General features: G+C 39.2%; 1 protein-coding gene across 5 annotated transcripts; it reads right to left on the bottom strand.

Annotated features, from left to right (window-relative positions):
- Positions 1–4891: 4891 nt before the first annotated feature.
- Positions 4892–21485, bottom strand: GHITM (growth hormone inducible transmembrane protein). Of its 5 annotated transcripts, none has more exons than XM_033130735.1 (9): positions 21381–21485; positions 19732–19901; positions 18673–18772; positions 17310–17421; positions 16740–16881; positions 13708–13816; positions 8802–8990; positions 7888–8059; positions 4892–6290 (listed from the first exon to the last, which is right to left on the bottom strand). In XM_033130735.1, the coding sequence occupies exons 2-9, from the start codon at positions 19858–19860 to the stop codon at positions 6206–6208; spliced, it is 1038 nt and encodes a 345-aa protein (XP_032986626.1). In that variant the 5' UTR covers positions 19861–19901; positions 21381–21485; the 3' UTR covers positions 4892–6205. The 5 variants fall into 5 exon arrangements, with proteins under 5 accessions (XP_032986626.1, XP_032986625.1, XP_032986629.1 ...); XM_033130734.1 differs by having other exon boundaries at positions 19732–19899; positions 21342–21477; XM_033130738.1 differs by having other exon boundaries at positions 19732–19899; positions 21424–21448.
- Positions 21486–24720: the final 3235 nt, after the last annotated feature.

The following is a 24720-nucleotide window of genomic DNA, read 5'->3' as shown; positions in this document are numbered from 1 at the left end:
CACAGACTCTAGAGCCACATGATCCAAGCTCTGACCAGAGCTCTGCCACGTTTTAGCTGTGTGACCCTGGACAAGTTGATCAACTTCTCTGTTCCTTGGTTTCTCTGTGAAACAGTAGCTGAAGCTGGAGAGGAACAGATGCTTTCGATGAGTGTCATGCTAAAGTATTGTGTTACCCAAAAATAATTTTTTGTTGTATTAGGTCATCTATTGCTGGAAGTGGGGTGCATAGCTTTCCCTCCTTTTTTCAACAAGAACCTGTCTCCAAAAAAATACCAATCCTCACTAGTGTTCAAGGATGTGTGGTGCTTCTTTAATGTGGAACAATGACTGTGTTTTCTTACCACAATTTGGGGCAAAGAAAAACAAAACAAACCTCCCACTGAAATTCAGGTCTAAATGACTGACACCAGATCTATTCACAAATGTGGATTTTGATGGAGAAGGGAGGACCAGTAGAGCCAGTCCGAGACATGGGCAATAGAGAGAATGGGAACGCAAGGTTTTCTGCTTTTGTAAGCCAGCCCTCAGCGCTGCAGAACCACAGCAGGGATTGGATGGGTCCTGTTTGTCAGCATCTGTGCTGTGCCTTGCAGGTTTGGTAGCAGGCTTCCCAGAAAAAGAGTTGTCACCTTTCCTTATTATCACCCGATACCTAGCACCACCAGACAGGGTGGATGTGTGAGGCGCAGCCAGGGTTCTGTAGTCCTGGGGGAAACTTCAAGCCTGGTGTCATTGCAGACACAGCATGTCAAGGCTACAAGGAACCTGAGGGCTCAGGGTCCAGTTCCACTCAAAGATGAGACAAGGCCACAGGACAGATGTTCTGCTTTCCACTAAGTTCTTAAAATCTGAGAAGTGTTTCAATGTGCTTTCTTTCCAGATGTACTTTCCTTTGTAAAAAATGTCTCAGGGGCAGCTGTAACATACTTAAAAAGATACCAAACACCTCATTTACCTACCAACTGCCCATTTTTTTCTGCCATCCAGAATTAACAACAGTGAAAATCTCACTTCCCCAACTTTGACTCTTCTACTTCAATGAGGTAGATGATCAGATGCTCACCTTTTTTGAGGCACCCAGTACAGTAAGGGGGACGTTAAGTTGTGAACACACAGCAGAGTCACAAACACATTGGGTTTCCAGTCGAGGCCGGGCCCTCTGCAGAGTAGGTCAGGATACTCCACGATGCTGCATGTGGGTGGTGCCCCCGGCATTTCCCTCCCCACCAAGGCAGGGAGCTCTCTTCGGTGCTCGTATGTGTAGGACACCTATCTGGGTTCTTGAGGGCACTTGGCACAACTGTCCCCTTTTTCTGAACTCCTGCAGCAATTCGTCTGGATGATGCTTTTGTAGTTTCTACTTCACAATTACCTTGGGTCACCTGTTGCTATTTCGCACATTTCAATTACAAGGTACCTAAAAACAGTACCTAATACAGAGCCTGATCCCTACCTGTTGGATTTGTCTCTTTAAGTGATTTGTGAAGATCAATGCTGTTGAGTTCCCGCGCTCAATTCCCCACCTGCAGTAAGGGCTTGTCTCCAGCATTCCTGCTGAAAGGGTCGCAGGGCCTTGGCCTTCTCTACTAGCTCTCTCCTGGCTACCACCCACTGCCTTTGTCCATCAGATGCTGTCTTCTAGACGGGCCTGTGTCTAACCAGGCTGCAATGGCAGGGCAGAAAGGGCTCACTCATCCTTTTTCTCTCCACAGTTGGTTTTAAGAGTTAATTCCTTCAAGGAGTATCAAACTGAACAAACGTAATAAATCCCTTACTCCCGTTATGAACAGTCAGATCATACCAAATCACGAATGCGCTCTCTCTCGGCTTTCAACGGTCTTCCTGTTTGGGGAGTCATTCTGCATTCAACCTGTAGGAAGTACGTAACTGGGTGGGGCTAGGTTTGTACTTTCTTGTGGAAAAGTCCCTTTGACTCATCAGTAAAATTTGCTATAGCTAATTATCACAAGAATCCTTCACATACCTGTTCTTACAGGACAATGAACTATCAGAAAAGTATGGGAAACAAACGACTGGAAAATACTGTATTTCCTCAATTCAAAAATGAGACTGATTTTAAGATATGCTATTTAGTTTCACAAAAATAAATAAATAAATAAATAAATAAATAAATAAATTGGATGTACATTTCAGAAATGAGGTGGGGTAAGTACTGCACCTTAGAACTGAGGTAACATGCCTAATGAGTAAAGGACATTAAGACATGTAACACCCTGAGATCACCATCTGAATCTCATTTCACCAGGCTGCGATGCTATGAAAACACCCTGCGCATAGCAGCAGTCCCCATGTTCCAGGCACGAGAGCCTGGAGGAATGACGGCCAGCTGATGCCGTACCTACAGGTGATCAAGCAGCTTTTACAAAGTGCTCCGTGGAAACCATTTGTTTTCAATGTTTAAAAAATGTTTCTCAACTTGTGTGCCCAGTTGTGAGAATTAATGTCAGTTTTGATCCCGCCAGAAAGTAGCAATTCTGTTTCTGGGTGTGGCCACAGGGAACGCGGAGGATTCCAACTGCAGGCAATGACGTGGCGACACCCCCACCACCCATCACCCTCAGTTGAAGGTGTAGGGCTGAGGCCCCTTAGAACCGATACCCCTCCCACGAGGTGAGGAACCAGTACAAGCTATGAGAGGCAGAGAAGAGATTGTGCTGGACCTGCCCTCACCCTCAGCCGCCAGCCGCCCGGAGTCACTGGGCAGAACGGTCCAGATTGTTCCCTCCCCATCAGACTTCTAATTGGTTTCATCTGTTTCTGGAACAAAATGTTCTTTTTGCTGTTTTCAAGTGTTACTATTTGGGGAAGCTTTCTCATTTTCCTGAACTGCTACACAAAAGACTAAGTTCTCAAGGTCATATAGCTTTCCTATCTTTTCCTGAAAAACGGCCTCCATTTTGAGTGCTAGCTAAATTGAGTACATTTAAGGAGTTCATCTGACTGATTACATTGACCTTAAAAAATGGTTTGATTTGTAGCTTCAAATGAACTGGGAGTTTCTAGAACTTTATATAAGAAACAGAATCTGGGGAAGTAACTTATGATTACCATTTGTACTTCAGACAGAGGTCAATCCCTTTTGATAAACACTAAAATTATGTTTTCAGGTTATGTTCAGCAGAATCTCAACCTATTTAATTTGTACAGTGCTTTTGATTCTCAGATGGGACTTCCGCCCTACGGCATTCATCACCAACTTCCCAGTATAACTGGTTAGGTTCATTTCTACCACTGTATTCTTCCCAGCCATATACGTGTATGACCTTGTGCAAAGATTAAACTTGTGGCTCTCACTTTATTCCTTTGCAAAGTGGGGATAGCAGTACCTAGCTTAATACCTACCTAGCAGTACCCAGTTATGATAGATATGTGCGAAGGACTTAGTACACAGCATATAAAATAATCAGTTAAATCATTAGCTATTATCAGCCTTCCGGACCCTCCCACCCTATTAAACAATACAGATCTTGGGTATTATTTAGTTTCAGGAACTTTAATATGGACACATTACACCCAGATGAGTAATTTTAAGGGAAACATGTCTGCCTTTCTTCCCGTGTTCTAACATTTCTTTCAAGTGTACAGAAAATATCCAAGGGTTCAGGGCCTTCGGCACAGAACAGAAACCTGTTGTGAGCAGGAAATCAGGCTTCAAGGGAACTTTCACATTTCTTGCATCTTTCTCCATATCCCCGTTCTTCCTCCACCATCCTTCTGCTGTGAAATGCCCCCTTTTTTGTGTGCTATAAAACTACTGTATTTACTCTTGAAGACTTCCTCCTGGGACACCTTGAAAACTTATTACTTTGTTCATTTCTCTTATGACACTCATCACAAAGGACTAGGGTTGTGTTGACCTGGGGAGGCTACTCTTTAGAAGGCAATTTTTATTCATCATCATCTCTCCTGGGTCCAGGTAGCAATGGTGTCTGCATGCTACACTCATGTTTTCTGAGTGAGTGTTTGTTAGATGTCATTCTAACCAAACCAAAAGGGCCTTTATTTTTTTGTGATTATTTTTAACAACACATCACTTCAGAGGCTGTTTTAGAAAATGAGAAATGGGTATTTTTCTTTCTTTTTTGCCCAAAACCTATCAACTCTCAGGTCTTCACTCTTTCCTATGAGTGATGTGAGTGAGGGAAGTAGTATGGTAAGAGAGCCAAGGAACCTGGGATTTTTCCGTTATCACTTTAGATCTAGTATAAGAATTCACATTTTATGTAACTCGCTTTTTATACTGAAAAGTCTTCACTGTCTTAGCAAAGTCAGAAGTTAAAATACTAAGTTATTAAATTAAAAAAAAGCACAACAAAAACCTTGATTTTCTAGATAAGCTTCTGCCTGATACCCACTGTTAAAATTATTATTTTGTTTTTTGTGTGTGATACCATTCAAACAAGGATATAAACTCTGAGTTCTAAAATGTGACTGAAGACAATAGGACCTTTACGATTTCACTTTAAGATCATACTGACATTGTACAGGGACTAACGTAGACAAAGAAAAGATAGAAATTTGGCATCTAGATATTTCCTAGGGAAAAAATCCTAAAACAAATCGGCAATAGCAGCTAAAGCTTACATAGTGCTTACTAAGTGCCAGCACATTTCACTTTAAACCTATCAGGTGTTATCATTTTCATTTTATAGATGAGGAAATGGGCAGAGAGATTACATAACTTGCCTAGGTCACATAAAAAGTGGAAGAGTTGGGGTTCAAAGAAAGGCAGTTTAGCTGTAAGTACTAGTCAGAATCATACTGTACTATATATACTATACTGGGTAAGAGACTAAGTTGCTTTCTTGAACAAATCCCCTATTCAAATGGTATACATATGGATCAGCTAGAAAAATTATAGAGCGAACACCATTTGGCCGGAACCTTTATTATTTCAAAAATAGGCATCCTATGTAATTTGAGGTCGTTAGAAGTTATTTTTGAATTAATGTAATAAATGCTTATCAAGAACAATAATCATCTCAATAACCATATACACTTACTTCATTCATTAGGCACTTCCAAAACTAACTCTTCTGTTATCAAAAAACTTACGAATGTCACAAGAGAGTTAAGTAATGGTCTATGCAGGAGAGAAGGAAAATTCGGCTAGGGGACACACCAAGGAAGCATTCTGACCATTACATTTTTAATCGATACAGTTCGTGAAGAATGACTCATTTTTCCTAGTGCTTAGTCTGAGAGGGAATGCAAGAAACCAAGTCTTAGGAGAAAAACTGCTTTCATAATCTCAAGGGTAAGTCATAAACAGGATTTTCTAATAAAAGCTTCAAAGCTTGCAGAGATGAGAAAGGCAAGTGTGTACTCTATTAAGCATTTCAATAAATATGCAAAAAATTCAGCAATTATGAACATATTGTTTGTATACTAGAAAGTACAAGTTTCCGTGTTTTGAATATTTTATCCTGAGAAGCTATTTTAAGGATATTTTGTGCTAGAAGATTCAAAAATTAAACTTACACATATATATATTACATATAAGGAATTCTCCATATGAATAGAATTCTGGACTGTCAGAACAATGTCAAACAATGAGAAGCCAAACATGATCACACGTACGTTATAAAGAGAGCACTAAAAGGAACAGCAGGAAAATGCATCACCTATGTCTTCGTTTTATGCTCTTTTGTAAGTTCAGCGAATGAGCCGTCTCACTGGCTCACCGCCACTGACACAAGTCCTAAGTTCTATGTAGTCACAGAAGGCCTGTAGGTGACGCTTTCCTTCCCTCTGACCCCTTCACCAAACTTCTATGTCACTCATGACATTACTTGTTAACATTCTGCATTCCAAAATAGATGCAGGTAAATAGAATTTTGCTAATTTTTATAATACTTAACCAAATCAATTTAAAAGTAGATAAAACACTTAAATTCTCACAACACAAATCTGTTTTCACATTCATTGAAATAGTTCAGAATCACTCACACATGAGCATTGGACATATGTATGCTTATTTGGAAGAGAACTACTGAATTTATTCTCCAGAAGAAAAGGCAGACCTGAAGCATCACATTACTGGAACATTTGAAACATGATGATAACTTCTTATCTTCTAAACTTCAATGAAAGTTGCTTGAACAAACTATGTAACGAACACCCGCCTCTATGACACAGGAAAGACAGCTGGGGCCGTACAGGAGTCAGAGGCTGAGGCACTTCACTTCTTCCTGTTGCCCCCAGTTGCTAGCATAGTGGCCACCCGCATAAATATGTTTAATGTATCCATGTAGATTCCCAGCATCCTAGAAAAGAAAAGAATTCTGCTAAATATGATGTAATTCTAATAACAATGATAAAGGCTGTTTCTTTTTCTTTTTTTTTTTAAGGAGGGCGCAGCTCACAGCGGCCCATGTGGAGACTGAACCGGCAACCTTCATGCTATCAGCACCACGCTCTAAACAACTGAGCGAACAGGCCACCCGATAAAGGCTATTTCTTAATCTAGAAAAGAAAAGCAGTACTGAGTGTCTGTCCTAGGTATACAAGATGGACATTTTTAAAAAGATGCCAACAAGGAAGTCCGAGACTAGAAAACAGCCAAGATTTTCTTCTGGCAGATTAATCTTTTAAATGTTGAAAGTTTAAACATTTTAAAAATCATTATTTTAGCCTCTAACACTCTGAGTACAGTATTTCGTGTGGGGGGGAAGGGGTGATGGTGATAGACAATAAAATCAGAACAAAACCAAAGAAACCCCTTTACAAAAATGTGTTAGATGCCAAGTCTGGCATTTTAAAATATAATATACCCCCATAACACCCCATCCCCTTCACCCAAATAAAGAAACTGTTAAATCTGTAAGCATTATAAGTAGCATTTAAAAAAATAGTTACATTTTTAGCTTTAAAGAAAAAAATAAATTCCTTTCAAAAATGCGATGATACCATGAAACTCAAGAAAATTTAAATAAAATACCCAACTTAAGTGGAAAGGCCAAGAAAACGACACAGCATTATTATATTAAAACTCTTAACATCAGCTAAATTTGAGTATCTCCAAAACAAAATTTTCAAACTGAGGTGTTTTCCGATTTTTAATAAAATAGGCTTTTCTATTAAACATTTCAAGTCAATTATGTACACTTTCCAACAACTAATACTTGACTAATACATCTTTTCTTCAGTTCTAAAGTTTGTTAAATATAAAATTGACCAACAAGAGCACCATAAGGCTAATTAACAAAAATACGTAAAATACTCTTCATTAACTGAATAAATACCTAAATATTACACTTAGTTGTAAGACAATCAAACTTCTGTGGATACATAGCCTATTAGAGAGAGAATAGACCCAACAGCAACAGAAATAAAATAGTAAAACATGCCAAGGCCAATGCTGTGGGTTGAATTCACAGATATGTTGAAGTCCTAACCCTTGGTCATCTGTGAAGGTGACCTTACTTGGGAACAGGGTCTTTGCAAATGTAATGAAGATGTGGGTCAAGATGAAGTAACTCTGGAGTAGGGTGGGCCTTATCTAATTTGACTCCTGTCCTAAGAAGCGAAGGGACAGAGACAGACACAGGAGAACACCATGTGAAGACAGAGGCAGCGACCGGAGCGACGTATGGACCAGTGAGCACTGCTGGCTATAACAGAAGCCAGGGGAGGAATTCACATTTCCTTTAGAGCCCTCTGACGGTACCAACCCTCATGACACCTGGATTTCAGATGTCTGGCCTCCAGAACTGCGAGAGAATCAATTTCTGTTGCTTTAAACCACCCAGTTTGTATAATTTTTACAACAGCCCTAGGAAATGAATACAGCCATAAAACAAAATAGGATAAAATAACTCAACTGTCTTTATATGACAGGGGAAGGCATCAAAGACTACTTACGAATTGATGGGATCGTATTTTTGAACTCCATACACTGGTACTATTTCTGCACGCTTGATTACTTTCTGCGTATCATACAGAAGGAACATGCTGAAAAGAGCTAATCCACCATAAATTGCCACTGAGTACAGAGTGGCACCAGCCACAGTGGTAGGTGGAAGAAACATAGATCCTGAAATCAAAATGGGAAAAAAGTGTTGTTTTTTTGTTTGTTTTTTTTTTAATAAAGGACTTTTCTATAGCTGGGTTTATAATTAACATTGCTTAAACAAATGTTCTTTGGTATACTGCACAGATAACATGTGAGTATAAGCACTGTCTAATGTTACGTACATTCAGTTCAAAACCCATGATACTCATTCCTTCAAAGGGTCACTGGCCCACGTTATAGAAAGGTTCTTGCATCAGAGCAATTTTCATGTTTGCAGACTAATTGCCATTTTAGATGTATTTGGTAAAACCGATAATAATGGTTTACTATTATGCCAAATAAGAAAATTCAGTCAATTTAGCATGTATCTTTTTTTTTTATTAGTTTCAGGTACACAAAGTAATACTTAGCCGTTTATCATTTATATCCCTCACACTGCGGACCCCCCTCCCCCATCCAGTACCCCTCTGACATCGCACAGAGCCATTACATTTCCCGTCTCTATTCCTAATGCTGTACTCCGCTTCTTGTAAGTACATACATACAAATATACATATATATATGTATATATATATATAAAATTATAGTTGGCATTCATTATTGTTCAGCTTCAGGTGTACAGTGCAGTGATCAGGCTAGCATGTATCTTTTAAACAACTTTAAAAATGACTCAATATATTGCCTCCAGTAGAAAACCTGAGTACGTAAGATTATTTGGGGACATCATGAACCAAGAACCAAGTGTCAAAGCACAGGGGCTTACCCAGTGAGGATACGAAGACGAGACCAAGGCCCACGCCCAGGGGAGCGCCCATGTTCAGAAACTTCTCGCTGGGCGCACACATGGCTACAGTGGAGAGGCCTCCCACGATGCCGGCTGTGTACCACGCAGCTCTGATGAGAAGAGGGCCCCCGAATATTGTCAGAGGAGCCACCACTGCACCCATCACACCTGGAGGAAGAGCAAGTGGACACTTCAGTATTTACTAAATAACAACCCCGGGGGAAGTGCCACTTCTAACTAACATCCCATGTGAACATACTATATACCTTGTCATTAAACAGTACGATTAGAGAAAATCTTTTGCCGATTTAGGTAATATTACCCCCCAAATTCCACAACCAAAACTTGTGGCTATCCAAATTCTAAATCGTAACAGTAATAGTATTTCTAGACAAATAGTCACAAATCACAAGTACAAACACTAATCGAAATTTTTAGTAACTTTGTCCAATTCTGTGTAGTTCATTATTTGGATCTGAATCTAATACTAATCTTTATAATAATATTCATGTATGTAAGAATTGAGATAAAATGGCTTAAAATGAATAACTCAAAGTCAAACCTACTGCTGCCAAGAGGAAACAAAGTAAAATGAGAGAATGAGTACATGCTAATCTAAAAATACAGAAACTTCAAGGAAAGACACTGCTGTTACCTTGCATAGTAGGGAATGTTATCACAGCTTATAAAAAATAATTTGTCAGATATTTATAAACATTTTCATAAAAATTATCAATATAATGAAGCAAAGGTAATGAAGCAAAGCTCAATAAAAAAATCTTAGGCATTACTTCAGTAGTGCGCAGAACAAGTTAATCCTTTACTTAAACATTAGTTTAATTCACAAATAGGCACAAAGCTATCATCATACTGAAATTTCAATACTAGTATATTTCTTTTGCAAGAATAACATTTTCTAAATCAAGTCATAAGGTAATTGTATTTCATGATGGTGAATAATTAAACAATTTTTTTTTTGCTCTAGGAAAGACATGGGATAAAAATTCCATCAATTTTGCAATTGACAGCAAAACTTTTAAGGAGATTATTCAGAGACTTTTCAATGATACTTTCTAGTAAAAGTCTTAAATGGTAATAGATGTTTTGCTGCTTAAGGACAAATCAACCACAAATCTAACAAGGATAACTCAGCATTATTATTGTGAGTGAAAAGTGGCATTCAGCAAATTGGTACAGCCACTACAGAGGACAAGTACGGAGGTTCTTTAAAAAATCACAGCTAGAACTGCCATACGATCCAGCAACCCCACTTCTGGGTTTATAGCAAAGGAACTGAAATCAGGATCTTCATTGTTCATTGCAGCATTACTCACAATAGCCAAGATATGAAAACAACCAAAGTGTCCGTCAATGGATGAATGAATAAAGAAGAGGTGGTACATATATACCATGAAATATTCAGCCATAAAAAAGAATGAAACCTTGCCATTTTTGACAACACGCATGGACCTTGAAGGCATTATGCTAAGTGAAATAAGTCAGACAGAGAAAGTCAAATACCGTATGATCTCACCTATATGTGGAAGCTAAAAAAAGTCAAACTCAGAGAAACAGAGTAGTGTAGTGGTTACTAGGAGTTGGGGAGAGGGGAATGGTGAGCACTGGTATAAAACTCCAGTTATAAGACTAACAAGTTTGGGGATCTAATATATAGCACAGTGTCATTAAAATAAAAAAATAAAAAAAATAGAGCAGCCTTAAACATTCCCTGGGCAAAGAAAACCAGTTTAGTCATACAAATAAAGCTCAGTTTAGTTTATTTTGCACGACTAGCTTACCTTACCTGGGTTGTTTCTTGCTTATGCCTTTGGAAATCATAAGGAAAACCTGATCTGTTTCCCAAGGTTGGTATGAGATAATCATAGAAAATTCTAATATTATAACCAATCTCTATAAAGAACAGTCACTGCTTTCTCACTACGTAAGCTGCTTTATAATAATATACCCGAGCCCCATTTCATATTTTTGGTTGAGTGTTCCTGGTTTGCAAACTGTCATTTTGGTGTGTGCACAATAAAGTTTTACTAATTACTATTTCGATAATACATTGGTTTTACTTCAGTTATTTCTGAACTTTTGACAGGTAATAACACTGTATCACACACTTTCATATTGCTAAGGGAGTACATCTTAAATGTCCTCCCCACAAAAAATGAATGGTAAATATGGAACGGAGGTGTTAGCTAATGCGGTGGTGGCCATCATTTTGTAATACGTGAGTGTATCAAATCAACATGCTGTATACTTTAAACTCACATAACGTTAGGTATCAATTATATCTCAATAAAACAGTGGAGTAACAATTACAATAGTTTTTCAATGAAAATCTCAGTAATTCCGGCAAATTATCACTTAGTCCTAATTGAGACCACAGCTGTGTCTACATGGTGGTGCTAAACATCTGGATAAAAAACGAAAATGGAATGTATCTGGATGTTACTAGCAGGGCAAAAGCCAGCTCTGATGTCCCTTTGATGCTGCGAGTGGTTGCCCTTGGGTCATCCAGACCCCATGTCAGTGAATAAAGAAATGGACAGCGTGGGTCTTGAAGAAATAAGGTTGGGGTGTTAGTCTTGATTTCGGCGCTTCCTGGTGTGTGACCTCACCCACCCTCAGCTTCCTTATCTATGAAATGAACATGCTTCAGCTTCTGAATATATGCACAGCTTCTGAAGATACTTATGAAGAATAAAGCATATTTTGAACAAAAAAATAAAGAAAAAAAACTGGCCTTCATATTGTGCAAGAATGGGTTGACACAGCAGGCCTACGGCTATCTTTACAATAGCCTCCTTGCAAGGTTAGTCCTTGACTGACATCTGAGAACTTGGCACTTGAGCCACTCTCTAACTGATATGGTTATACTACTTGTGTAAACACTGTGAATTATACTTTAGGCCTGCTTTCTTTCCCGGAGTCTGGCTTTTGATACTTGCTGGGAGGGTGCCTACATGATCAACCCTCAGTGAAAACCGTGGATACTGAGTCTCTAAGGGGCTTCCCTGGGTAGAAACAATGCACGTTATTGCACTTTTCACATTTTTGGTGTGTCCCTTCACAGGAAGGAGAGAGCACTGAGAGACTGTGTGTTTTTCCAGACTCTGCCTGCATCTTTTCCCCTTGCTGTTCCTGTCATGCATCCTTTTGTTGTAATAAACCTTAGCTCTGAGGACAACTGTATGCTGAGTCCTGTGACTCCTAACAAATCAAACACTGAATGAATGGGTGGAAAGTCAATGGAATTGTAACAGCTATATACCATGTCAGAGAGGTGGTAGATTGGCGGATAGGGGTTATCACTTTGTGAGGGGTGTGAATGTCTATTACATTGTTTTGTACACCTGAAAATAATAAAAAGGACACACAACACACAGTTATTATAATTCAGTTCAGTAAGTATAAGTATCTACTATTTATCAGATAAAAAGACACTGAATTTGTTTTCTCCGGAACTCAGTGTCTAAAATGGGAAACAGGTGCAGACTATTCACTGGCCAAAATACTACAACAGAGATTTAGAAACATAAATATTAAAATTCAGATGGTGAGGAATTTTGTGTTTCAATGAAAGGATACATATTTAGCAAATGCACATACTATGTTTTGAATAATTATTTTTCTTAAAAGCAGGTTATTGGTACTGGAAGATAATATTCCACCTCCCTCCCATTCTCAAAGGTTTTGTCCTACAGTGTTTCCCCGAAAATAAGACCTAGCCAGACAATCAGCTCTAATGCGTCTTTTGGAATAAACATTAATATAAGACCCGGTCTTACTTGAATATATAATGTAATATAATATAATATAACATAATATAATACCGGTCTTATATTAATGTTTGCTCCAAAAGACGCATTAGAGCTGACTGTCCGGTTAGGTCTTATTTTTGGGGAAACAGGGTATAAAGCTCTATGGAGATTATCAATGATTGAATAAACTAATACCTAATAGAAGACAGACTTGAAAACCAAGGTTGGGAAATCATGCTGTCTCACACACATTTACCAAAATAAAGATAGCACGTGAAGAAGATAAACGACTTATTTCACATCACAAATTTGTCAACATTGAGTGCCAAAAACCGAATTTCCATTTACTAACCATATTAAAACATCTCAGAGCCTGTCTCCCTGGAAGCTTCAGGGAAATACTTCTAAATGTCTTGCATTGTGGTAGAGACCATGCATTTAAGAAGTGCTTTTGTTTCTGGGTCTGGTTGGTTCTTTATTTAACCCAGAGAGAATATCCTGGGGTACTTGAAGTGGAAAACACTTTGTCTAAACTTTAAAATATTTGCGTTAAGGGAGCTATCACAACCTATACCTAAAAGGATACTAAAAGTGTCCTGCAATACCTGGGTGAACAGCCTTTGCCCGCTCGTGGTAACTTTGGGCCAAGAACTATCTTACTACAGACCCAGCTAAGTGTATCAAACACAAATGTGCATTTCTGAAGATCTTCCCCCCCCCGGCATCCCAAAGCACTGCTTTTCCCCCAATGCTACACTGCAAAAATTTCCTATTCTTTTATGTGTCTTACCTCTTCCTTCTCTTCACCCTGCTTTTTATTTTTTTAAAGATACACAAGAAAAACAATTCTCAAGTGATGTTTATCAGATTTGAAATATTCCTGGTATTAGACAAAATACACAAAAATAAATCTCTACATATACTATTATAGACTGTCACAGAAGGCAAGTGTAATATTGGGGATGCCCACGGTTTTAGAACCAGTATCAGAACCATTAACTGGTTTCTAAACATGAGGCTTAATTAAATTATGTACAAATCATTTATGGTTGCGAAGAACCACCAAAAATACAGTATTAAAGACTGCTTAATAACAATTGAAAATTAGAACATACCAGAATGTAGTAGCCAAGCAAGATGCTTTGGGCCTGGGCTCTGGTCATATGGTATTGATTGTACCAGCATTCCAGCTCCAATCATGGCTGCAAAGGTTGCACCAATTGCCTGAAAGACACATATTACTAAGAAAAACCGATTCTTATACAATAACAAAGTAAAAACCAACGAGTTTTAAGTTCAGTTAGTCCCTCCAATAAAGCATGTTTACAAAACCGAAGGTAATAAATAGAATCCAGTATTTTTCTAGCACATTAAAGACCTTGGGTTTATTTCAGTTTGGTCAGCTTAGCAAGAGTGCCCCCTACCGCCATACATCAAGTTTTGCAGACACCTTCAAGTGAATGTGTTGTGCTTTGACTGACAGCACCATCTTTTACAAATTTCCTTCTCGTTAGAGATTTAACAAAATCCCTTTAAGAACCCCAGAATAAATATTTTTAATTATATTGATTTGGGCAGTACAAGCAGCATTTAAAAAACTTAGTCATGATATACCAATTTGAATATATACAGAGGGTACCAAAAAATGTGTACACATTTTAAGAAAGGAAAAAGCTGCATTAAAATTGTAATAATATATACCATAACAAAAGATGAATACAAGTCATCTGTATACATTTTTTGGCACCCCTGGTATATAGCACACTGCCTTGAACTCCGTATTTACTAAAAATGAAAACCTGAAAAATAGAAGCACATGGGAAAGATGGGAAGTAAGATTCTATGTTTATAACCTCCTAGTTTTCTGGCTGATTTGGTCCTCTCCCCTTTTCTTTGCCTGTTTTAGACTTCCATTGTTATGACATTTAAATATTCCTTGTGCATAAATAACAAGGAAGAAATGTAGATAACATAAGAAAGACAATAATGAATCTTCAGGAAATTTAAAGCAGTGACTGCAAACTTGCAGCCTTTGGACAGAAGCAGGCAGCAGGTATTTTGTTTTGGCCAACTACTCAAACAATTGAAGTGAATGCTGTTAGTGGGGAAGGCTTTTCTCTAGATGCCAATAATCCCCTTTGACAAAGCAGCCCTGCCTCTCTCTCCTGCACTGACACCCAGGCACCTGAATGGGCAACCTCTGATGCAAAGGACAGGTAAACAGAACATCTGTTTTTGCTGAGAATGGGAAAGACTTCACTCATATTGATACAGAAAGCACACTGGGTTCTGCTCTCCCATTTTCCAAGGAAGAAACACTTACTAAAAACTACTTCATACATCTCGGCGCAAAGCATTTTCAGGATATTTATCACAATTCTGTTTTTCTCTTAAGGTACTTCATGATTCAGTTCCCTTTTTTTGGCTCTTACCTTTCCATAGTCCATGCTCCAGCTACACTGAATGGGTAGGGCTGCAAACATGTCCCAGGTTCATGCCTCTCTAATTCTGTTTGTTGTGCCTATTTCCTTCCTATTTGTCTGACTTACTCAAGGATTACCTCCTCGTCTGGGAAGGTTTACAGGTAGGTCCCTCGGCTGCCACGAGGTGTCAGATGCCTCTCCTCTGTTCCAAAAGCACTTGGACCAACGCTGACATTACCTGTATGTGTCTGCACCCCTCCAAAGGCCACATATTCATCTCTGTAGCACCTGTCTGGCTTTCCAAACTATTTTACTTAAGCCCTCACAGGAGGTGAAAATGATCTTACACCCACAGGGGGTTGAGAACATGGCCCAAGAACAAAACTTCTCTGAAGTCTTATTTTAGGGGCTAAACTCTTTTGCATATTTTAATCTTCCTCAATAAGCCATGTTTGCTTTATTACAAAAACAACTATTTTAAATTATTTACCTTTGATTAAAACTGAGTAAGCACCATGCTTATTCTGTACCTTCAAGAACCTCTAGGCTAGGCAATACGTGACACGATTTAAGAAGCAATATCCTAAGAATATCAGACTATCCAAACGGCAATAGTACTGTTAAATGGTTCTCCTTTTGAAATGTACAGTATGCGGGAAGTGTTACGGATCTGGAAGTTAGATGGGGTTTGGATTACGTATGGGGAGAACCAGTGTGCAAGGGAAAGCTGTGCGTGTTACACAAACTCCCATGTTCCCTCCCCGTCCAGCCTCACTTACTGCTCCAGTTCACAGTATCATCCCTCATTCCAGATCTTACAAAGGCATAACTAGTACACCTACTTGTCTCTTCCACCTTAGCTTTACATACGCAAATGCACACCAGAGTTTTGCTGTTCCAGAATCTGCAATGGGCTCTCACTGCTTAGGCATTCTCCTCAGCTTGGCAAACATTCCCTAATTTACACTCCAGACCTCAAATACTTGAACTTCACTCTAATGGGATTGCAAAGTACTTTTACTGACTACCTTCTTTGCTCAAGCTGTTCTGCCAACGTGGACTACCCTTGTCCTCTCCCAAAATAGAAAATGCTAGGCTTCAATAGTCCTGATGAAATAAATGTCTCCTTCATGGAATTTCCCTAATAGTCCAAAACAAAAACAGTGATTCAACTGATTTTACACTTTCTACTTCTTATTGTATATCCTTCAACACTTACTACAATTCGTCTCTCCAACTAGATAGTAGGAAAAAAGGCACCACATTTGAAATCCTTTTTTGGTATCTAGCAAAACAACAAATACTCAAGAAACATTCCTTGAATACATAACTTATACAGGGTCAAAAAAATGGAGAATAGTTGCAGCACTGTTTTCCTCTTAATAGTAGAGAATGCTTGCTTGGGTTTTTGTGACAGGTATTTTCCACTGATGTCTACACAGGTTTTGGTCTGCCTTATTTTTCAATAAATTGCTATAAAATAGAGGCTGTTTGGTATCTGCTGCTCGGTAAGTAGGACATGCCTGTAAATTCGGTTTCAAACCCTTTTGCTGCTATAAAATACATATTCAACAAAGAAAAGCTTACCTCATAATGTACTTCCTACTTGGTCTCAGCTGCACTTGTTCCATGCAGTAAGGTATTCTTTCCATTTAACATCCCTCCCCCAATTTGTTGTCTTTTGATATGCAGTGGAAAAGGAAAACAAAAACAAGCCGACTTACCACCCAAGAGCCTCTCATCATGAAGTTCATGAGAATAGGAGTTCTGCTCACTGCCAGGGCAGACAAAGCTGTTAAACCAATACTTCCTGCTAAGTACATATAGGTAGAATGAATTCTATCCTTCACATACTGAGGCCAAATTCTGCAAAAAACACAACATGGTTAATTTATAAGATTATAGATATGAATTTTGGTTGAATCATTTACTAGCTGGGAGGCCTTGTAAATACTACTTGACTGCTCTAAATCTTATTCACTCATTTATCATGAAAACGATGATGCATATGTTGACTTTACCGTAAAAAGTAAATGACAGAAAACATATAAGCACTTGGCTCATACATAAAACAACACATTTTCTCCTTGCTTGAACACATATAACTTTGGGAAAAGGTTTTTATTTAGGTTTGAATAAATTTATGTCAGGGAAACAAGAGATTCTATTTTTCATGTCTATTTCTACATAGTTGGAAGATTAGACATAAAACACTGCAAAAGTAGCAAAAGGTAAAGATGACAAGAAAACTGGAAACTTTTAAGGCTGGAACTGTTTGGGAACAATTTACTTACACAGCCTTTTCGATAGCTCCAATCTCATTAGACATTCCCAAGCCATAGTAGCACAATGCTCCGAGACCAACAGCAGCCCCTCCAGCAATAAACCATCTTCCCATCTGATCAACTGTAGAACACAGGAGGAAATTCAGGTTAATATTGTCATGTCTTGACTAAATTAAAAATTAAAATGCTGGTGGTTAAACCCTTCTCAACGTTTAGAAGATGGTAATAAAATCATATGCCATACTTCTTTGTAACAGTTGTAATTAGTATATATGGGGACACAGAAATGGCCTTAAGACTAGGTGTCTAGTAAAAACATAGTTGTAATAGTACAAAAAAGATCAGACTTGATTAACCTTTAATCTCACTCTAACAAAACTGGAGAAGGCAGTGTGTCTGTATATGTGGGGGGACTTCAGTGATATGTTTTATTGATAAAAGTCTGGGGTATGTTCTCGTGATACTTAGAAAATAAAGACGAGAAAGAAATGTTAACAGTCGTTATCACACTGTGTCTAAAGTGCTATTAGCAAATATGGTCCTTTAAGTGGAGTCAAGAAAAAAAGGGACCAAAGAAAAATGTAATCAGTGTTTATGCAGCAGCATCAAGGGAGAGGGTACTCTTGTTTTAGAGTACTGAGAAACAAGCTCATCAACTTTAACTGGATGAAGGTATTCATAAAGACCATCTTATTCCCTTTAGTCTAAATTTGTTCACTAAGAATGTTACTATTCTGTCGCTATGATTCATATAATTCGGTTTCTAGAGCCAACCTATTGATCAGAAATGCCCTGAGGGATACCAATTAGGGCTCTCTCCCACTCTAATATATTGACATTTTGCTAGGTTAAGGAGCAGTAGTGTTCTTTGACTGGCTTTGGGTAGATTAATAATCTAGTTTCTGAATTTGCAAAGCTGAAATGCAAACTGTGAACCAAACTGACTTCATGAAGGTATTATTTCCTAAGAGGCCCTATACGGGCAGCCAGTTAAGAGGACCGTTCCTGAACAGCTAGGCTTTTATTAACACCTATGTTTTGGTGACAAACTCTTGACCTAAAACATACAGATATTATATGCTTGAATGAACATTCTATGCAACTCCAAATGAACTTCCATACCTTTTAGATTACGGCATATTAATTAACAATCCTTAAAAACGTAATGATGAAAGTAAACTTTTTCTCTGGAAGAACTATGACTGGGAACCCCTGAAACCAGTTTGAAGTACCAATCTTTTCTGCATCATTAGGTCCCTGAAAATGATAAAAATGATTGCCTTTCTTCCCAGAAAATGCACATGTACACAACTTGCACATTGTTAGGAAGCTGTTGATAGACCTCATTTAAAAACTAAAGACTGACACCTACTTTTAAATATTTTTTCCATTGATGGTTCAAATGCTGCCTCCTTGAGTTCTTGGCCAGTTTTCCCACGCCGGATCCCAATTCTTGTCTTGGTGGCATATTCCTGACATACATGAAAACAAAGACACACACCACCCACACCAAAACAGAATGTTAGCAATAAAATGAAACGAAGGATCTTGTTACATTAAAAACTCTATGTAAAGTAATATGGTATTTTCCACGTATGTAACTGCACTATTAAAGTATGTTAGCCAATCTAAAAAACTAAACAGAGACCCTATTTGTGCTCTATGTTCGAAGTGACTCACTAACTCATTACAACTTAACTTCTTAGGTTAAGTTTCAGAATAATTGTCCATTTCATAAACTACAGATTTTACTTATATCTCGAGAACTATATTTTAAACACTAACGTTTTAAAAACATGCATTCAGTATTAGCTACATTTTTTCATCTGAGAAACGGGCTCAAGAAAGGTATCTTTCTTTAACACAAAGCCAAAGGGAGGGATAACTACTATCTTTGTTTTAGTTCCTTTTCAACAGTCGAACAGTAAATTTAAGAGGAAAAATGTTGTCTCCTTTAAATTCTGTATATTTCCTTATCTACCTCACATTTCAAAATGTATACTTCTACTTTGACTACTAGAGGGGAAATCTATTATTAAAGGAAATGGGTTTCTCTCATCTGACAGATTTTATTTAATCATTCTCTGAACAAGAGCTGAAATGACACAGTTAGTAATGTCTTAAAGCTATTGGCCAACTGGTAATATTCCTAGGTTCTTAAGCTTTTGATTATAGGCTCCACGATCTCTATGCTATGCTATACCGTATAGCTCTCAAGCCTTCAAATTACTCTAAATGAGAAACTCGAGAACCGTAAGTAAAGGAACAGTTATAGGAGTTCTGTTTTATATGAGATAAGGGATATCATCAGGGCTGTTTCAGGAAATGACTAATGGTAGAGTAGGGCGCTTCATACTATAAAAAAAAAAAAAAAGTTCCTGGGGTGCAGAGAGGGAGACAGACAATGTAAAAATATTCAGATTATCTTTACCCTGCTGGGTGTTAAGAGCCATTGATTCTTCGTGAGGGAGTTGTTCACAACAGGAGAGGCCTTGGTGAAAGTTGGGTGGAAAACCCTGGAAGGCAGTGTCCGGAGACACACAAGTCTTGCGGCCAGCATGGTGGTGGTACACCAGGTTTACCAAGCAGATCTAAAATGCTAGTTAGAGACACAAAAAAATAACCCATTAACCAATTGAGGAAAGGACATAGGGGTTCCAAAGACAGGAAGAAACCAACCATATTTTAGTACAAAAGATGGAATGGAATAAAGTGACCTTTTTGAATGTTAATGATGAATCCTCTGCTTGTCCCTTGTTAATTCAAGAAATCCATTCCACAAAATCCAGTTTGAGATGGATCACCAAATCAGGATTAAATCACAGTTTAAACAGTAACAAAATGTATGACTCTGTACAAGATATGTGGCTAATACACAGTGGATGTTAGTATCTTAAGAAAACTTACAGAGTGTATGATTCCTTTTGTAAATGTGGTTTTGACTTAAAATTTATACCAGCATTTAACGGGAAAATTTAAAAAGAACACTCAATAACTTTTGAGCAGAGGAAGAATGTCATCCAAGGAAGAGATGAATAATTCTTTAAGGTCATACTACATTGCAAGATTATAAGACATCAATGGAAACCGAACATTATTAAATTTCTGCCAAACATGCCAAATATCATTTCCCTTCAGAATAGGATATAAAGATATTCAAGGTATTGAAACCATCTGAGATGCATCTCAAAATGTAGATCCCTGGGTCTTATTCTGGTCCTAATGATCCAACCTCTAGGAATGGAACACAGGAATACGTATATTACCTAGCACCACCAAATATAAGAATCCTTGCTGAAAATACCTATCCCAGCATGCTTCCAGCTCAGTCACCTGCTCTATGCACACCGGGTGTACATAACTGGGCATGTCCTTTGGGAAAATACCGAGTTCTTCTAGCACTTTCATACCATTGCATCAGTTCAGCCTACAGCTGAACTCCCTTAATCCTCAACACACCTACTGGGAATGAGGCCCAGTTAGGTCAGCGTGGCCTCCCTGTCGCGTAACAGAACAGGATGGGAATCTTGCTTCTGCCTCATGCTAGAAGTGACCTCGTGCGCGAATGTTTGACTTCTGAGACTCAAGTTCCTTAGCTACGAAATACCAACCCCGTAGGCTTCTGCAAGCATTGATGAGCTCAGGCGCCTGATCCTAGACAAAGTTCACCAGCTCACTAGATTCTTCTGATAGGAAGCCGGCAGCAAGCCTCCACCCTCCCCAAGTCGGCGCGCGGCTCTACACACCCCTGCTTCAGGTACCCCGTTATCTGCCCGGGCGGCGGCTATGCGGCCCGCCAGCGAGGATGATTCAGCACCTCAACAACGAGCGAGAGCCCCTGTCCACCCACCCGCCGGCCCCGCAGTCGCCTCCCCCACGCCCAGGGTCACCCGCAGGACGATTCTCAAGCGCCGCCAAGGCTGTGACGCAGCAAGCTGCGCCGCCACCTCCAAACCTCCCCAGAAGGACCCAGCGGCCCCGCGGGGCCGGCGTGAAGGGTACGGTGAACCTCGAGAGCCTGTCATCCCCGCGGAGCAGTACCTCAGTCCCCGGTCACCTCAACCGCGCAGCTCCCCTTCCGGGGCAGCGAAACAGACGCGTTACACCTCGGTCGTACACCCACCCCTTACTGTCTCTGCGCGCAGTTCCTCCGGTTCACTGCGTTACGTCACATCCGGAGAAGCGGCAAACACTATGAACAGCCAATCACGAGCAGATCTCTGACAGAAGGGCGGGCACAGTAGGGAGGAGGGTTTCCGGGCTGGGGGGTGGGGCCAGTGGAGGATTGTTGGGGGCGTTGCAGTCAACGTCCATTGTGGATGTGGGCAGAGAAGGCGCTAGGCCGTTTTAGCTCTGGGTAGCCGAGCTCGTCTTCCGTTTAGACTTGTTTCACTCGCAGCTGTTACAAAAATTATTTAAATATTGAAAGAGAATGGTGTGAGAATTAAAATTCTCCCGTTGCCCTGTTCCTTTACTATTGTCGCCTTTTTGTGCCTTTTCAACAATGTACTAAGAGAAATAGTGTGCTAACTGGCACTGTCAGACTGGAGCCAATGTGCTCCTTGGGTGTAATGCCAAAGATTAGTTCTATGGATTTCTATGGACTTCACCATAGAAAAGAATGTAAGACACACGAGGTCAAAGGGAGACGTGGCAGGATTTTAGGAGTGGTTTCATTGCTCTGTGACCTCCTCCCCATGGTTCGTTTTCAAGCGTCAGTATATACTTGTATAATAGGGCTGATGGGACAGAATTTGCCTCTTACCCAGGGTTGTTCTGAGGACTGACTACTCAAGATGTTTTCTTGTCTTTTTTTTAGAGGTTTCAAACATCTATTTATTATTACCTCACATTTTCTGTAGTTTACACGTATAGGCATGGCTTAAATGGATTCTGTGCTTAGCGTCTCAAAGGGTGAAATTAAAGTGTTGGGCTGGCTGAGTTACTTCTGGAGCTCAGTGGTCTCTTCCAAGCTCATGTGGTTGGTGGCAGAATTTGTTCCTTGTGGTTGTAGGGCTGAGATCCCTGCTTTCTTGCTGGCTTACAGGGCCACAATTGGTTCCAAGAGGCTCTATAGCTCCTTGCTATGTGGCCATCTCACAGCATGGCAGCCTGGTTTTTCAAAGCCAGCAGGAGACTCTTCTGTTCCAGTTAGCTGAGGTGCGTCATATATTGCACTGCAATCAAGAAGTGACCATCCCATCACCTTTGCCATATTTTGTGGTCTAGACGTAAGTGATAAGTTCTACCCCCGACTCAGGAGGAGATTCTGCAAAGGTCCAGAAGTTTTCATTGCACATAACTTGTAGAGTGAAAAGTCATTTCTCTGCTATGTGAGGGAGGTTTCTTGTTTTTGTTTTCTTTCACTCTTACCCAGTACATATTTACTGAGGCTCATTTTACACCAAGCACTGTCCTATAGGGATACAGAGTAATCCCCCACACCCACCCATCCATGGTTTTGTTTTCCACAATTTGTTACCTGTGGTCAAACTTGGATCTGAAGATATTAAATAGAAAATTCCAGAAATAAACAATTCATAAATTTCAAATTGCACACTATTCTGAGTAGCGTGAAGAAATCTTTCACCGTCCTGCCCAGGATGTGAATCATCCCTTTAATCCCATGTATCTGACCCTTCTGGGTCAGGGACCCAAACCAAGGTCCTTCTTCCATGCCTACCATTTGCGCCAAAAGTAGGAGACTGAGTTCAGTAAAGCAGAGCAGAAACTTGACCCTTTGATCGAGGAACAGAGGAGGGTGAACTTAGGCTCTTACAGCACCTTCTCCCTGACTGGGAGACTTCTGTATTTATGGGCTGTGGCCTGGAGTTTAAATTATCTTAGGTGTGCATGGTTACTCTTCTGTTGCACTGAGCCCTTTTGCATATGGTTCTTTTTTGCATATGATGCCTCACCACCATCTTGTTTTTTTTGTGCTCTACACCTTGGTCTTTGTAGTTGTGAATACTTTTCAATTCCTGTAAGCAAGCATAGCTCATGACATAGTTTAGGTATTGAGAAATGTTAGGTTCTTTTGGATGATAGCCCAGTGACATGTCTATGCTGTCTTGGTTACCAGATATTTTGAGAGAGAAAGGGAGACCATATTCACATAATTTTTATTACATTATATTGTTATAATTGTTCTATTTTATTAATTATTGTTGCTAATCTCTTACTGTGCTTAATTTATAAATGAAACTATCATTGGTACGTATGTATAGAAAAAACATTGTATTTGTTTTTTGTACTATCAGGCATCCACTGGGGGTCTTGTCTATTCCCCAAGGATAAGTGTGGATGCCCCTAAACAAATGAATATAACACACATATTACCATTGTCTTGGCAAAACAGAATCCTTGTCCTTAAGGTGTTTACTTTCTGGTTGAGACAAAAAATAGACAAAATGCTTGGTGACAATAAGTAGATAAGAAGAAAAACAAAGCTGTGTAAAAAGAACCTAAGCTATTGTTAATTGTGATTTATGATAATCCTCTAACCTTGTAAATCTTGACAAACATAAAGGTTTGCATTTTATGTGGGTAATAAAACAGTTTGGCAGCACTCAGTTCTTATTTCTTTACTCTGAAAATGGCAGGAAAACACTATAGAGAAATCTGTCACTTAAGATAGTGAACAGATCCAGCATGATCAATTTATCTTACTTTAGATCTTCACCCAATTTGGTTAGCTAGCAAATAGGTTCTCCGTTTAGCTCCCTCGGTGATACTGCTTTTCCCCTAGAGAGTCTGTAAGTTTTAGCAAAGATAAGGGATTCACAACACAGTACCCAAATAAACAAAATACCTGTTTAAGCCCAAGTGATTTGTTTCAAGATTCTCATTAGTTAAAGCTTATTCTCTTCTTAAGGGAAGAAAAAATTCTGATTTCATAGTATCTTTTCTCAAGTATGGGGCTTGTTTTGTTGTTTTCACATGTCAAATATTTTGAGGCAGGAAAATTACCTGGTCCCATTGTTGGGAACATATGCTCACTGTGGGGTAAGGAGAGGTTTCATTGACTGAGAATCCAATTAGGAATTTATTGCAATTGTTCAAGCAAAAGGTGACAAAGGCTGCAATCAAGACAGTAGAGGGACATAGAGAAGCTTTATGACAGAGATATATGACTGAGGAAGAATTCACAGGATTTAATGACTGATTTAATGTAGCTGATAGGGATGAGGGAAGCACCCAGGATAATCCCTCTGTTCTGAACTGAGTGAAATTGGGTGGATAATTACACCATTAATTTAGAGATAGGATACAGGAAGAGGTATAGATGACGGGGAAATAGATAAATAAAACTCAGTATGATGTGTTAAATTGTCAGTTCTCTGCTTCTAAGGCCTTGGAGCATAGGATAGGTAACAGAAAAAAACATGAATCATGAATCCTAATGTTACATATGCACCAC

This window comes from Rhinolophus ferrumequinum, chromosome 16 (genome assembly GCF_004115265.2).
Source record: "Rhinolophus ferrumequinum isolate MPI-CBG mRhiFer1 chromosome 16, mRhiFer1_v1.p, whole genome shotgun sequence".
Taxonomy (NCBI): Eukaryota; Metazoa; Chordata; class Mammalia; order Chiroptera; family Rhinolophidae; genus Rhinolophus; species Rhinolophus ferrumequinum.
Note: the sequence above shows the minus strand (reverse complement) of the source record. Positions and strands in the feature narration are given on the sequence as shown.

Bases quoted from the DNA above. Each gene is read 5' to 3' on its own strand.
- GHITM (XM_033130735.1), bottom strand. From the start codon at position 19,860: ATGCTGGCCGCAAGACTTGTGTGTCTCCGGACACTGCCTTCCAGGGTT. The intron at 13,817-16,739 runs GTAAGTCGGCTT...TGTGTCTTTCAG, and splicing joins TGATGAGAGGCTCTTGGGTG to GCAATTGGTGCAACCTTTGC. The intron at 8,060-8,801 runs GTAAGCCCCTGT...TTTTGATTTCAG, and splicing joins CGTCTTCGTATCCTCACTGG to GATCTATGTTTCTTCCACCT.